We start from the raw sequence: 12,485 nt of genomic DNA, 5'->3' as shown, positions 1-12,485 counted from the left end.
TCAAGCTTAAAGGGATAGCTGTAATGCTCTTACAACATAATGATGTACAGTATTCTCATTTGCCCTTCATAGAAACAAAACCATGCTAATACAAGATTTACTATATAAAGCATTAAACATATACATGTTTTCAAACATAAACCTAGTTATTCTTTGTTTATGGGGTATGTGTTTGTCTAAATAATTCTTTTGTTATTTATTTAAAAATATTTCAACTTACTTATTCTGGCTTTTCTTAAAGTAGGACATTTTTTTTATAGGAATAAAAAACTAATTTCAAAATGTTTAAACTTGTGTTGCATGTATTAAAGTATAAACCTGTTGGAACAAAAGTCTATTATTCATTGAGAAAGGCATCAGCTTGTGACAAGGCAGATGCAGTTCCCCTTGTAAATCATTGTATATGTACACTGGTTATTCTGAACTAATTAGAGCGGAACTTAAAACACGTAAGAATTGCCGATTCAGCTTGACTAAATATATATATATATATATATATATATATATATCTATATATATATATATATATATATATATATATATATATATATATGTGGATGAAGGGGAGACAGGTTAAAGAAGGATTTTTAAGCCTTGACACAATTGAGACATAAATTGTGTATATGTGCCATTCAGAGGGTAAACGGTCAAGACAAAAGATTTAAGTGCCTTTGAACGGGGTATGGTAGTAGGTGCAGGCACACCGGTTTGAGTGTGTCAAGAACTGCAACGCTGCTGGGTTTTTCACGCTCAACAGTTTCCCGTGTATGTCAAGGATGGTCCACCACTCAAACGACATCCAGCCAATGGCAGGCCAGTGGTTGAAAAAGGCTTATTGATGAAAAAGGCCAAGAGGCTGACACAAAATGTGCAGAGCAACAGATGGGCTACAGTTAGTCAACTGACAGTCCAGTACCACATTGGTGCCGAAAGATCCATAAAAGAATGCACAACTCTTCGTACCTTGACACGAATGGGGTATGGAAGCCGAAGACCTAAGAGAGTTCCACTTCTTTCAGCAAAACACAAGAAACTGTGTTTGCAGTGGGCTAAGGAACAAAAACACTGGACATTGAAGGATTGGAAAAAATATTGGCTGGTTTGATGAATCCTGGTTTCTGCTGTTTCACACTGATGGGAGGACTAGGGTATGGAGAAAACCACACATGCTGCATCCATCATGCAGCATGTCAACATTGCAGGCTGGTGGTGGTGGTGTGATTGTGTGGGGTGTGTTTTTCAGCAGGATAATGCCCCATGCCACAAGGCTAGGATTGTCCAGGAATGGTTCCACAAACATGACAGTGAATTCAGCTTACTGGAGTGGCCTGCCCACTCACCAGATCTCAATCCAATTGAGCATCTGTGGGATGAGATGGAACGAGCTATTCGGAGTATAGATCCACTACCAGCCAACTTGACGCAACTGTGGGAAGCATTGGAATCAACATGGGCCAGCATCCCTGTGGAACGCTTTCGACACCTTGTAGATTCCATGCCCCAACAAATTGAAGATGTTCTGATGGCAAAAGGGGGTGCAACTCAATATTAGGAAGGTGTTGCTAATGTTTTGTACACTCAGTGTGTGTGTGTGTATATATATATATATATATATATATATATATATATATATATATATATATATATATATATATATATATATATATATATGGCTTAGGTGTGATTATTGTTTTGATTTGGTTTGCATTAGCCTTTATTTGTTTTTGTTTATTTTTAATAAAAGTGTGCATGCTATTTTGATAGTACCGTTCGGGCAATTTGGGTTTACATGCAGTTTTCTTAAAGCAGAGAAATTCTCCTTCATAATTGGTTTAAATAATATTGTTTGCTAATCATACTGGAATTAAGGGGATTATATATGTATATAGAATGCACTCCATTTATAAGAATCAACCGCATATAGTGATCAAAACCACTGGGACAAAATCATTCCTATATTAACCAATATAAAATACTCTGCTTGTAAGAATCAAGCAATCCACTTATAGTTTCGGGTCAAACTGACTGCATGTAATACAATATTGTATCAAGGGCAATGATGTGTACAACCAATAAAACTGTTTTTGGATTTGAATTTGATCACATCTCTAGTGATTTGTCATGTACACAGTGTGTGCAGTATAATCCCTGGTCCAAGGCAACTCCCAGTAGAAAAATAAGCTAATTGTGCAGTTTATTTGTGTCGAAATGGCAGGTAAAAGAAAGACACAAAAACATCCCGGTCTGTATGCACGGGATGCCATCTCCGCAGTGAAGTCAATTCTTTTGTCTTATTAAAAAAGGCATGCTGTATAACTATGCCTTTGAAACAAAAATTATTTTATGTTGCAACAAAGCTGGAAACTAAATTGATAATTTTAAAAATGGAGTAACTTGGGTATGTCTGTCATGATGTCAGGATGTTTAAAACCTTCTGTCTTGGTCTTACCATGTCAGATAGGAAAGATGTATCGATTACTGCCAAATCAATCCGGGTGTCCAAAGCTGACTGAGACAGCAATTTGGAAAATCCTAACAGTGTACTCATCTGTTCAATGCTTGGCCCCTGGATTCCTTTCTGACTGCTACCAATTCCTGTTCTTCCACAAGCACTACCTTTATCACAAGTTCATTTGATAAACCTAACAAGCGGATTGGGAGGGGATAGACAGAATTAGATTTTTTTTTTTTTTTTTAGCTCAGAAGCACCACAGACTTGGATTACTCACTTACAAATACTTTCCTATCTCATGGTAGTAAAACATTAGCCTGTTTATTTTTTTTTAAATGTATTTATTTTTTTACTGCACATACTTTTTATGGTGGTATCTTAATTTATGACTCAGTAAATGACTTCTAGCTTATTAAAATTTAGAAAAGAATGCAGATAAACCTGTTCATTTATTTGATTGAAAGCACAAATCTATGACAGCTATAGAGCTAGCTATTTTAACGATCAAAATACTGATCTTAAAACTGCCAACCCTGAAAATGTACAGATCTCATTTCATTTCATTTGTACAGTATACCCTGGGAGAAAAAAAAAAAAAAAAAAAAAAACAGCTGGAGCTAAAAACAGCAGTTAATAGATATGCCTCTGTTAACACTACTGGGAGTACATACATACCTAGAACTACCTCAGCAGTCTTTTTTACATTCTATTAAAATGCATATAAAACTACTGCAGTGTTGCACGCTACAAAACTGTTCTCTGTTAAATGTACAGTGCCTAAAGAAAGTCTACACCCCCATGAGGTTTTTTCACATTTTGTTGTCAATGCCTAAGAGTTTTATGCATTTAAATGAGGATTTTCCACTTATCTAAATACCATATTCCACACTGTTAAGGGGAAAGCATTCTATATTACAAATACAAAACTGAAAGATCATAATTGGATAAGTCTCCACCCCCTGCCTTAATACTTAGTGGAAGCACATTTGGCAGCAATTACAGCTGTGAGTCTGTTGGGATAGGTCTCTACCAACTTTACACACCTAGATTTGGCAACATTTAACCATTCCTCTTTATGAAACTGTTCAAGCTCTGTCAAGTTCTTTGGGGAGCATTGATGGACAGCAATCTTCAAGTTATGCCACAAATTTTTTATTGGATTTAAGTTGGGGCTCTGACTGGGCCACTCAAGGACATTTACCGTTTTGTTCCTTAGCCACTCCAGTGTAGCTTTGACTGTGTGCTTTGAGTCATTGTCATGCTGAAAGGTGAACTTCTCTCCCAGTGTCAGCTTTCTTGCAGAGGGCAGCAGGTTTTCCTCAAGGACTTCTTTGTACTTTGCTCCATTCATTTTCCCTTCCATCCTGACAAGTGCCCCAGTCCCTGCCGATGAGAAACATCCCCATAACATGATGCTGCCACCACCACGTTTCACAGTAGGAAATGGTGTTCTTTGGGAGATGGTCTGTGTTGGGTTTGCACCAAACATAACGCTTTGCATAATTCAAACAGGATTCAAGGTGGGCTTTCTTGAGTAATAGCTTCCTTCTTGATTTGTGGAGTGCTTGGAATATTGTTGTCACATGCACTCTTTGACCAGTCTTGGCTATAAAAGCCTGTAGCTCTTGTAAAGTTGTCGTTGGCCTCTTGGTAGCCTCTCTGATCAGTCTCCTTCTTGCTCAGTCATCCAGTTTGGAGGGACGGCCTGATCTAGGCAGGGTCTTGGTGGTGCCATACACCTTCCACTTCTTAATAATCATCTTGACCGTGCTCCAAGGGATAATCAAGGACAAGGATTCAAGGATATTTTTTTATACCCATCCCCTGATCTGTGCCTTTCAACAACTTTGTCCTGGAGTTCTTTTGAAAGCGTCTTGGTTCTCATGGTTGAGTCTTTGCTTTGAAATGCACTACCTAGGAGAGGGAACCTAAAGGAACTGCTGAATTTATCCTGAAATCACATGAGTCACTACAATTTAACACAGGTGGAGGCCACTTAACTTGGTGTGTGATTTTGAAGGTAGACTTTCTATAGGCACTGTAGTCAAAACAGCATGTTTATTTTAACATACCAAACATAGTGCTTACCTTTAATTCCGGTTTCCTCACTTGTATTTTCTCATAATTTCTTTGTAAATCAGACGTTTTGTTGTTGTTGTTTGTTTTCCTTCAGGATATTGTCTGTGACACAGTTTTTGCAGCCTGCTTGTTATACGTGAGGGAAACCTGTTACAACACGAGCACTGACACGAGACTTGGGGGTGGTGTTGGAAGGGGACTTATGATTGCAAATGCTGGGCTATAAAATAGAGTGGTTTCAGCAGCTCAGAGATTACTTTTGAGATGCAGCCGGAGCTTATGACACTCTGTGAAGCTATAGACAATAGTGTCCGAGATTCGTTTTTTTGACTGTTTTATACAAGTGTTTTCTGTTTACCCTTTTATTTTGTGCCCGAGTTCGACTCTGTTAGCTATTCAACAGTAAATTCCATCTCCAGTCTTGCAATGGCTGGTTTGGAACACTATTATTCTGTAAATTTGTTTTTTTTGTTTTTGTTTTGTTTTGTTTTCAATATAATCACGCCTAAGACTTCTTGTGCAGTCCAGCGTTGTATTTGTCTATTCATTAAAATTTGAAAATAAGTATTTTTACAGCTGTTGATAGATAAATCATGTCCGAAAATGTATCCTACAGCTCTTCAAAACAAGCGCAAAGCTCTCAAGTTCAGCAGCGCTAAGCCAAACCCACTGTTTTTACTATGACAGTCAAAATGACAGCTGTGGTAGTTCTAGGTATAACGTATTATATCTCCATAAGTTTCTGCAACCCTGGGTCTACTGAGGGTTTGATATGTTTAATAGATATTTTTAGGAAAAGTCAGAAAAGCACAGGTAACTAGCTGCCAAATCAGTGGAGAAAAATGCATTTAAAACACGTGATGCACCAAAAACACAGCTCCAGTAGTTCTAGTGTTAAGTCCCTAAAAGTAGACCCCATGGGCATCTTAAATCATAGACCTGTATGTCATCTAATAACAAAAATCCTGATTGTTCAATCTCCTGCTAGGTTTATGTAAAAGAAAAATGGCTTTTGGTCTTGTATGATTTCATAGTTAGTGCAGGATTTGGGTGGAGCCAGTCAAAAGTAGACATGGCCTAAACTTTACCCACTTTAGGTTTGGTCCCACAATTTGCCCTAAATCCTGTACACATTTTCAAATGGAAGGTATGAGGGGAAGCAAGGTATGATAAGTTATATCTCAATAACCTGAACATTGTAGAAAAGTTTCCAATACTGAAGGATGCAAGAGTTGTAAAAGCAGCTGTGTAAAAGCTTTCTCAACACTTGGTTAACAGTGGTAGTTGAGTCATCTTGATAATTGTCTGAGGTTAATGAATACAGAATGAAAACGGTGGAGGTTGTTTATATTTTTGCCCATGTTACAAGGCATTGTTGAAATATCTTCTGTGGTTACTAAGTGTTTGTGGACAGGGAGGACAGAACAGAATGGAGTCCCAAAAGCAATTAGCTGTAAAACAATGCTTCCTAGTATCAATGTAAAATACTTGAAAAATAAATCAATGAGTACCAGTAATTAAAAAACAGCAGATTCATGCAGTTGTATTGCTGCTTTATTCAATTAATTGATTTACACTGGAGTGTGTACAACAATCAAATGACTAAGCTAGAACACATTCAAATAAACAAATGTATTTAATACATTTATTTGAACTTAGGATTTTTAAACTTGGTAATGCAAATGCATGTTTAGAGAGGAAACTTAAACAATTGTTAGAACACAATTGCATTATTTGTCTTTAAAAATGGTTTGAACACGCACTTAGCATAATGCAATACTATGTATTTATCAAGTCCCTTCTTGAAGTGTTAAATTTGTGACCAAACCATTTAATGACCTTCATAATGCTGATATTGAGCTATTTTGTGTCATCCTTTCATGGGATGAACCAAGCAGTCATCAGTTGCTAGTCTAGTTGTCAGTCTAGTTCTGTTAAAAAAACAGTGAGTTTCAACAGTGAGTTTCAAAAATACAGTTGGATACTATTCAGGTTAGAAACCAAAATGTTGGCTACGAAAACTGTGTAACACAACACTTACCTTGATAGCTGTTGAAGCAATCTGAATGTGGTGCAGCTTGCGAAGTGTGCTCTCCCTGTCAATGAAGTAAGATGCAGCTAGCTGATGAAGAGTTTCCAGTGAGACTGAGGAGCTATTTGTCATGTAGTCGTTCACATCCAACTTTTTGCTCAGCTTCCGTTGGTCCACAAATATGGTAAGTGCCTCTTCTCCTGCATGTGAAAAACAACTTCACTGGCCTATTTGTTCTTTAATAAATGCAGTACATACAGCCAAACAGCTGAAGAAAGCAGTCATCTGCCAATCAGGAAACCCAATGACACATTTCTTTAAACGCAAGTGAATGACAGGTCCATTGTGTTAAGCATTAGGGTTGTATTTTTCCATTGTATGAGCTTTTTCTAAATAATACCTGCTGACTTAAAACATGTTTAAGGGACTTACTGGGAATATCCCCTAATAAGCATCTGACTGTCTTCAATTCAAACTTAATATTCCTTTGACTGGTTTAAATAAATGCATATTTGTGTGAGAAAAATCTGAATCCAAGAACACAAAACTTTGGTCTAAGCAGGTTAAGTGGCACAGATAAAGGACACGTGTAAATACTTAAAAAAAAATAAAAATAAAAAATCTCTTATGTAATTCTCAGAATGCATTATTAGCTGTTCAGTGTACTATTGATTAAAGCTTATTATGCCTTACAAACCAAATAACATTTTAGTTATCCAATATTTCAGTATAGCTAATACATGAAATTAGCACCAACATAAACCTGGTGAAAACTGGAAATGTAGACCAACTTATTAACAATGTTTCTTGATTATGCACTTTGAAAGTAATACATTCTTTACTAAAGAACCATCCATAAGTAAGTACATGCTATGGCAGATTACTGTTTCCTAAATGTAGACTAGAAGAAGCTACCATTAGCCATTGTAAAGAAATGACTGGTCACTGTAAGACTGGTAGCCACAAAATATGTTTTCAATGAGTTCTAAACATGAATGCAATTCTATTTATGTGGGTAGATTAAAGAGAATTTAGAGGTACAAACAGCAAGTCGTCACACTGCACACTACCTGTTCTTGCCAAGGTATCTGCAGCATAAACTCTGTAGCATTGACAGTTATAAGAACAGTGGGGGAGATTGTTGTCATATGCTATCTGCTATGTCCATACAAAAACCAGCTTTATAAGCAAGTCGGTGTTACTATACAAAATGACAAGAGGATATCGCAACACACTTGTTGCTCAAAATAATTTTATGTTCCATTTGTTAAAATCACCTGTTACGAAATGACCACTGACTAAAATGCATGCTGTACATTACAAGTATAAGGAGAGTTAAACCAATTTATAAACTGCAGGTTTATGGCACTAATCCATATCCATGTAGGTCCAGTTCTCTGCAATATGTTCCTTAAGACCCCTAGTGTTTGGTTGGATGCCAGGCTTTGGAACTATTTAATTTTCAGATGGATAAGGTTTGTATCTAGCAGACCGATTCATAACCTTGACCTTTTTCTGAGCTAGAAAATGGGTAATGTGATCAGATGTGCTTTATGTCAGACCCTTCCCACCAGGAGGTTGAAATGAAGAAGCTCTTGTACATGAATCACATCTCTCTTGCTTTAAACATTTTGTACTTGAACACTTTACTGTTCCTTCAGTGAAGAACAGTCTTCTAACATCAAGATGACATTGATAAATATCTCAGCATGACCTTTGGTTAAGTTCAGATTATGTTTCCAGTGTTAATATGACAGAAAGAGTTTAAGCAATAAGACACTCAAGGTGTGCATACCCTAGGATGTATCTGATAAGTTAAAAGCTTTTGAAGACAGGCAATTTTCCCATAAACAGTTAACAAAGTAATGGATTTGGTGACTGGTAAAAGACAACCAGGAGCTCCAAAAGACCTTAAACCATAGAAAATAACAGAACTATAAATCATCTTCTATCTAAAAATTGATATTACCTCCCAATGTCCCCGACAGTAAGAAATGGGTCCCGTATTTCTTGATAAGATTTTCAGTGATCAATTGAAGGCTTGGTCTGCGTCCCAAAAGTCTGATATTCCTGATGAATTCAGGGGCAAGGGGTAAAGGTGAGCCAAGGGAATCTCTTCTTTCGAAGGCTAGATTATTTACCTTCCAGCGACCAAATTCTCTGTTTTTGAGGAAAACAAAATGTTATCATGACATGGCACATACATACACAATGCACATAGATTAGATTATCACATTACCTCTTTAGTAACTGAAATCCTGAGGTGAGGATGGTTCTGAAGGATCATCCAACTAGTGGTTTAATAAAATGAACAATAAATATTACCCTATAAGAGTTGATTGGGTGCAGTACTATGCTACAGATGAGAATTATGTTGGAAACACACTGTTAATAACCTGTTCCGGATTAACTTTATTTGGAATAAAAAGACCAGTGCTTTCAGACCAGAATAGGTTAACAACAAAATGTTCTTACATGATTCTATACCCATTTATCTCTGATTATTTAGACAGTATGTTCCCCCTTTCATTGATAGAAAAGATTTATACTGGTGTGTTTCCGATTGGTTCTTTCTTTTGTTACAAAGATATTAGTTTGTGTTATTTTTTTTATTTCTGGATGTTAACTGTTCTGGGCTTTTACTCACTCCACTTCTTAAGTGCATGTTTGCATTAGTGCAATGTGTTTAAAAAACAATTAAAAACAAATGTTTTGTTTACACAAAGCTTCTTTGCTTTTACATTCACCATGTTTTCCTTGTAGACTGTGTTAAATTCACATTCTGACAACCCCGGAAAAAAAAAAAAAAAAAAAAAAAAAAAAATTAAACTTGTTTGGAAGGCCTTTGCTGACAAAGGTCAAGCAAACACCATCATATAAAGCCCTTAAATAAAGATTCCTTTTATCTGCCAAATTCTCCATTGTTTATAATACTCGCTCAGACTGATGCTGCGAAGATTAGGAGTGTATAAACTAGTCTCAAGTCACTAACTCTCATTGCAACGCTTATGTTTTAAACTTGGCTTGAATCTTTCTGCACCACCATTCTAATCTCATGGATTATGCCATGGATTACAGGCAATACAATATGATGTGCAAGACTGGCTAGCGCTGTAGAATGATATGTGTATGTAGGAATTATGGAAAATTCTGTCTTCCCATGTTGTATAACAGGAGCAGGTATTAAGCACAAAATATGAATGCACGGTCAGTCTTAGATTTATTAATTAAATTAGACGAAAGTTACATTTAGATACTGAGCTACAATAGCACCAAAAAGATCGGTCTGTGGTTTTGCCTTGTCTTTTTTTGTGTGTTGATTTTGACATTTTATCTGAAGCACAACATTGGAACAACACACAATCAAAAAAGTAAAAACACACAAACAAACACAAAATTCCATATGTAGCAATGGCCCAGCTATACTATGCCACTGACTGACGTTTTAATTAATAATAATCCTCCATTTCAGTTATTTTTTTATTTTTTATGTCAAGCCATTATTTTAGCAGTTTCAATTTGTTTGCTGAAAAAAGAGGAAGGGAGAGAGCTACACAAACTCATATGTAAGTGCAGATTGAAACAGCAAATCCCCTCCATTATATGCTCCTTCAGTTAGAACTGACTGTGATAAGCTTTGCCTTGCTTATCTTAAACCCTGGGCAGACAGCAAACTGATGAAAGTGCAAATACAGTTTGAAGGAAACAATTGGATAGTACTGTTTGTAGCCTGTCCTTGGGTTGCCATAGGGAACTGGATTAGTAAAACTTTATTTATTTGTACTCTGTTTTTTTTTTTTTTTTTTTTTTTTTCTATGTAAATTTATTCTGGTGTCCTCCATTTGAAATCAAACTCAGTCTATCTTTTAGATTTTTGAAAGATAATTTAACATGTAATTTTACAGGGGAAAAATGTAAAGATGTACACTGTGGCATGCAAATGAAAACATTGTTTGATACATTTATTTTATATGTCAGCAGGACATGTGTTCCTTGTGAAATTAATTGTTTAGGACTAGACAAAAAGGGCCCTCTGTCCTGACAGCACATTAAAATTATTTCAAATGCAATTAGTTTTAATAGTGTAAAAATGTTTTTTTAAGCACCAAATTCAACTACAGTTCCTATCCGGAAGCCATATTGGATTTAAGTTTTGCACTCTACTGACTTTAGCGTTTAGAATTAAAAAAAATAAAAATAAAAGATTTGTCACTAAAATATAAAACTTTTTCATTGGAAAGTCATTCCAAGCTAGGTTATGATTTTTTTATTACACTAGAGCCTACCCCTAAAAACACATCTGTCACCTCCAAGACTGTCAGGAGGGCAAGGCATTGAGACAAACACTGTACTGCAACAAAATGCCTAGGTGTCATTTTTAAATTCATGGGTTTTGTTTATAATATACAGAAACGTAATGTATTACAGCATTTTAAAAGGCATTTATTTGTCTGTTAAAAAATTATAATTATACCCATTACGCACATTTTTTAGTAGTATTTCTTAGGGGTCAAAAAATCATAATAACAATGTTTTACACAATAATTTGTAAAGAATGTTATTATACAACATTAATGAATTTGCCACTGAAAAAGCAATTAATGTGAATATACATATTTAATTAAGCATTTTTTAAATGTTATAAATGTAATCCAATTTAAACTAAATATGTGCATTGCAAAGTCATGTATTTCAAATGTTTTAAATTACTTTCTATATTACAAATCCATGTATTTAAATGGTCTAGCATATTTGCTGACTCAGATCCACTGTGAATTGTATCAGTGCTACTAGCCTTGTGAATGTCTGCACTATCTGAGCTGCCCTGTGACGTTTGACCAGTCATACCATCTACATCACTGCTGTCAATCACGCGTCTGCTTGCAAGTAAACGTGCCTTTTAAATGGATCCTGCATATTTTTTGTAGAGTTTCTACACACACTAATCTTGTTATTTATATATCAGCATATTGCACATCTGAAATACGGTTGATGCTGCACATTTCTAATATTAAAACTAAGATTTAAGATATTAGATACTAGCAGTTATAAAAGCACAATAAGATCACATTCAAGTAAGAGCAAAATAAAGAATATAGTAAACCGATGTTATAAGTGCAACAGTTACATATCGTTCTATCTCGTTAATGCTTCTGGTAAATGCATAGATCTCACGCATCACCCCATTTGTTAATAATGACACATCAAATTTTGCACAACAGAATTCTGCTCCCCCTTATCACTGTTTGGTGCCTTCTATCACAGCAGCAACACTTGTTCTTGTCTTTGTCTCAGAGGGAGGGTACTTCGACTGGACGCCTGTGAAAACCTGAAGCATGTCACTTAATCCAACCCAAATATCTTACAAAACCACACCTCATATGGTAATAATTCAAAGAGGTGTGTCTTCTGGACACATTGCACTAACTAATTATATAGTTTTTGAGAGTTTTGAATTTGGTTTTGTTTTCAAAATACTGGCCCAGAATATTTAAAAACATCTTTTTTTTTTAATGTTCTGACTCTCAGAATAATGTGAAAACTGAGATTCAGAAAGATTAAAATCTATAAAGTTTATTTTAATGCAGTTTGTGTGTGTAGTATAATGAAGTCGGTATGTTTTTAAAAAAAAAAATAAGTAACACACAAACGAAACTGAGTGCTCCACAGACATGGCGCTGCGGCTAAGTCTTGAAATGCCATTGCCGCTTGTATTAAAAACAAACTATCATACAATAAAATCCACTTAAAGACTGTAGAGTCGATTTTCAAGTGCATGTAAACCAAGCCATTGTCTCTTGCGATATGTATTGACTTTAGAGCTCTGTAAACATAAACTACTCAAACATAATTAAATATTTTAAGACAGACTAGTAGTGGACAAAAAGTTATATTCATATATGTATATTTTTTTCGATTGAT

General features: G+C 35.6%; 1 protein-coding gene across 1 annotated transcript in view; it reads right to left on the bottom strand.

The window, feature by feature from the left end:
* Positions 1-12,485, bottom strand: part of LOC121326638 (BMP/retinoic acid-inducible neural-specific protein 3-like) — a 40,055-nt gene that overhangs the window by 21,492 nt on the left and 6,078 nt on the right. The window contains 2 exon segments of the mRNA XM_041269974.1: positions 6,573-6,763; positions 8,533-8,723. Coding sequence (XP_041125908.1) covers positions 6,573-6,763; positions 8,533-8,723 — 382 coding nt within the window.

Source organism: Polyodon spathula, chromosome 14 (assembly GCF_017654505.1).
Source record: "Polyodon spathula isolate WHYD16114869_AA chromosome 14, ASM1765450v1, whole genome shotgun sequence".
NCBI classification, from domain to species: domain Eukaryota; kingdom Metazoa; phylum Chordata; class Actinopteri; order Acipenseriformes; family Polyodontidae; genus Polyodon; species Polyodon spathula.
This window is presented reverse-complemented; position numbering and strand designations above follow the sequence as displayed.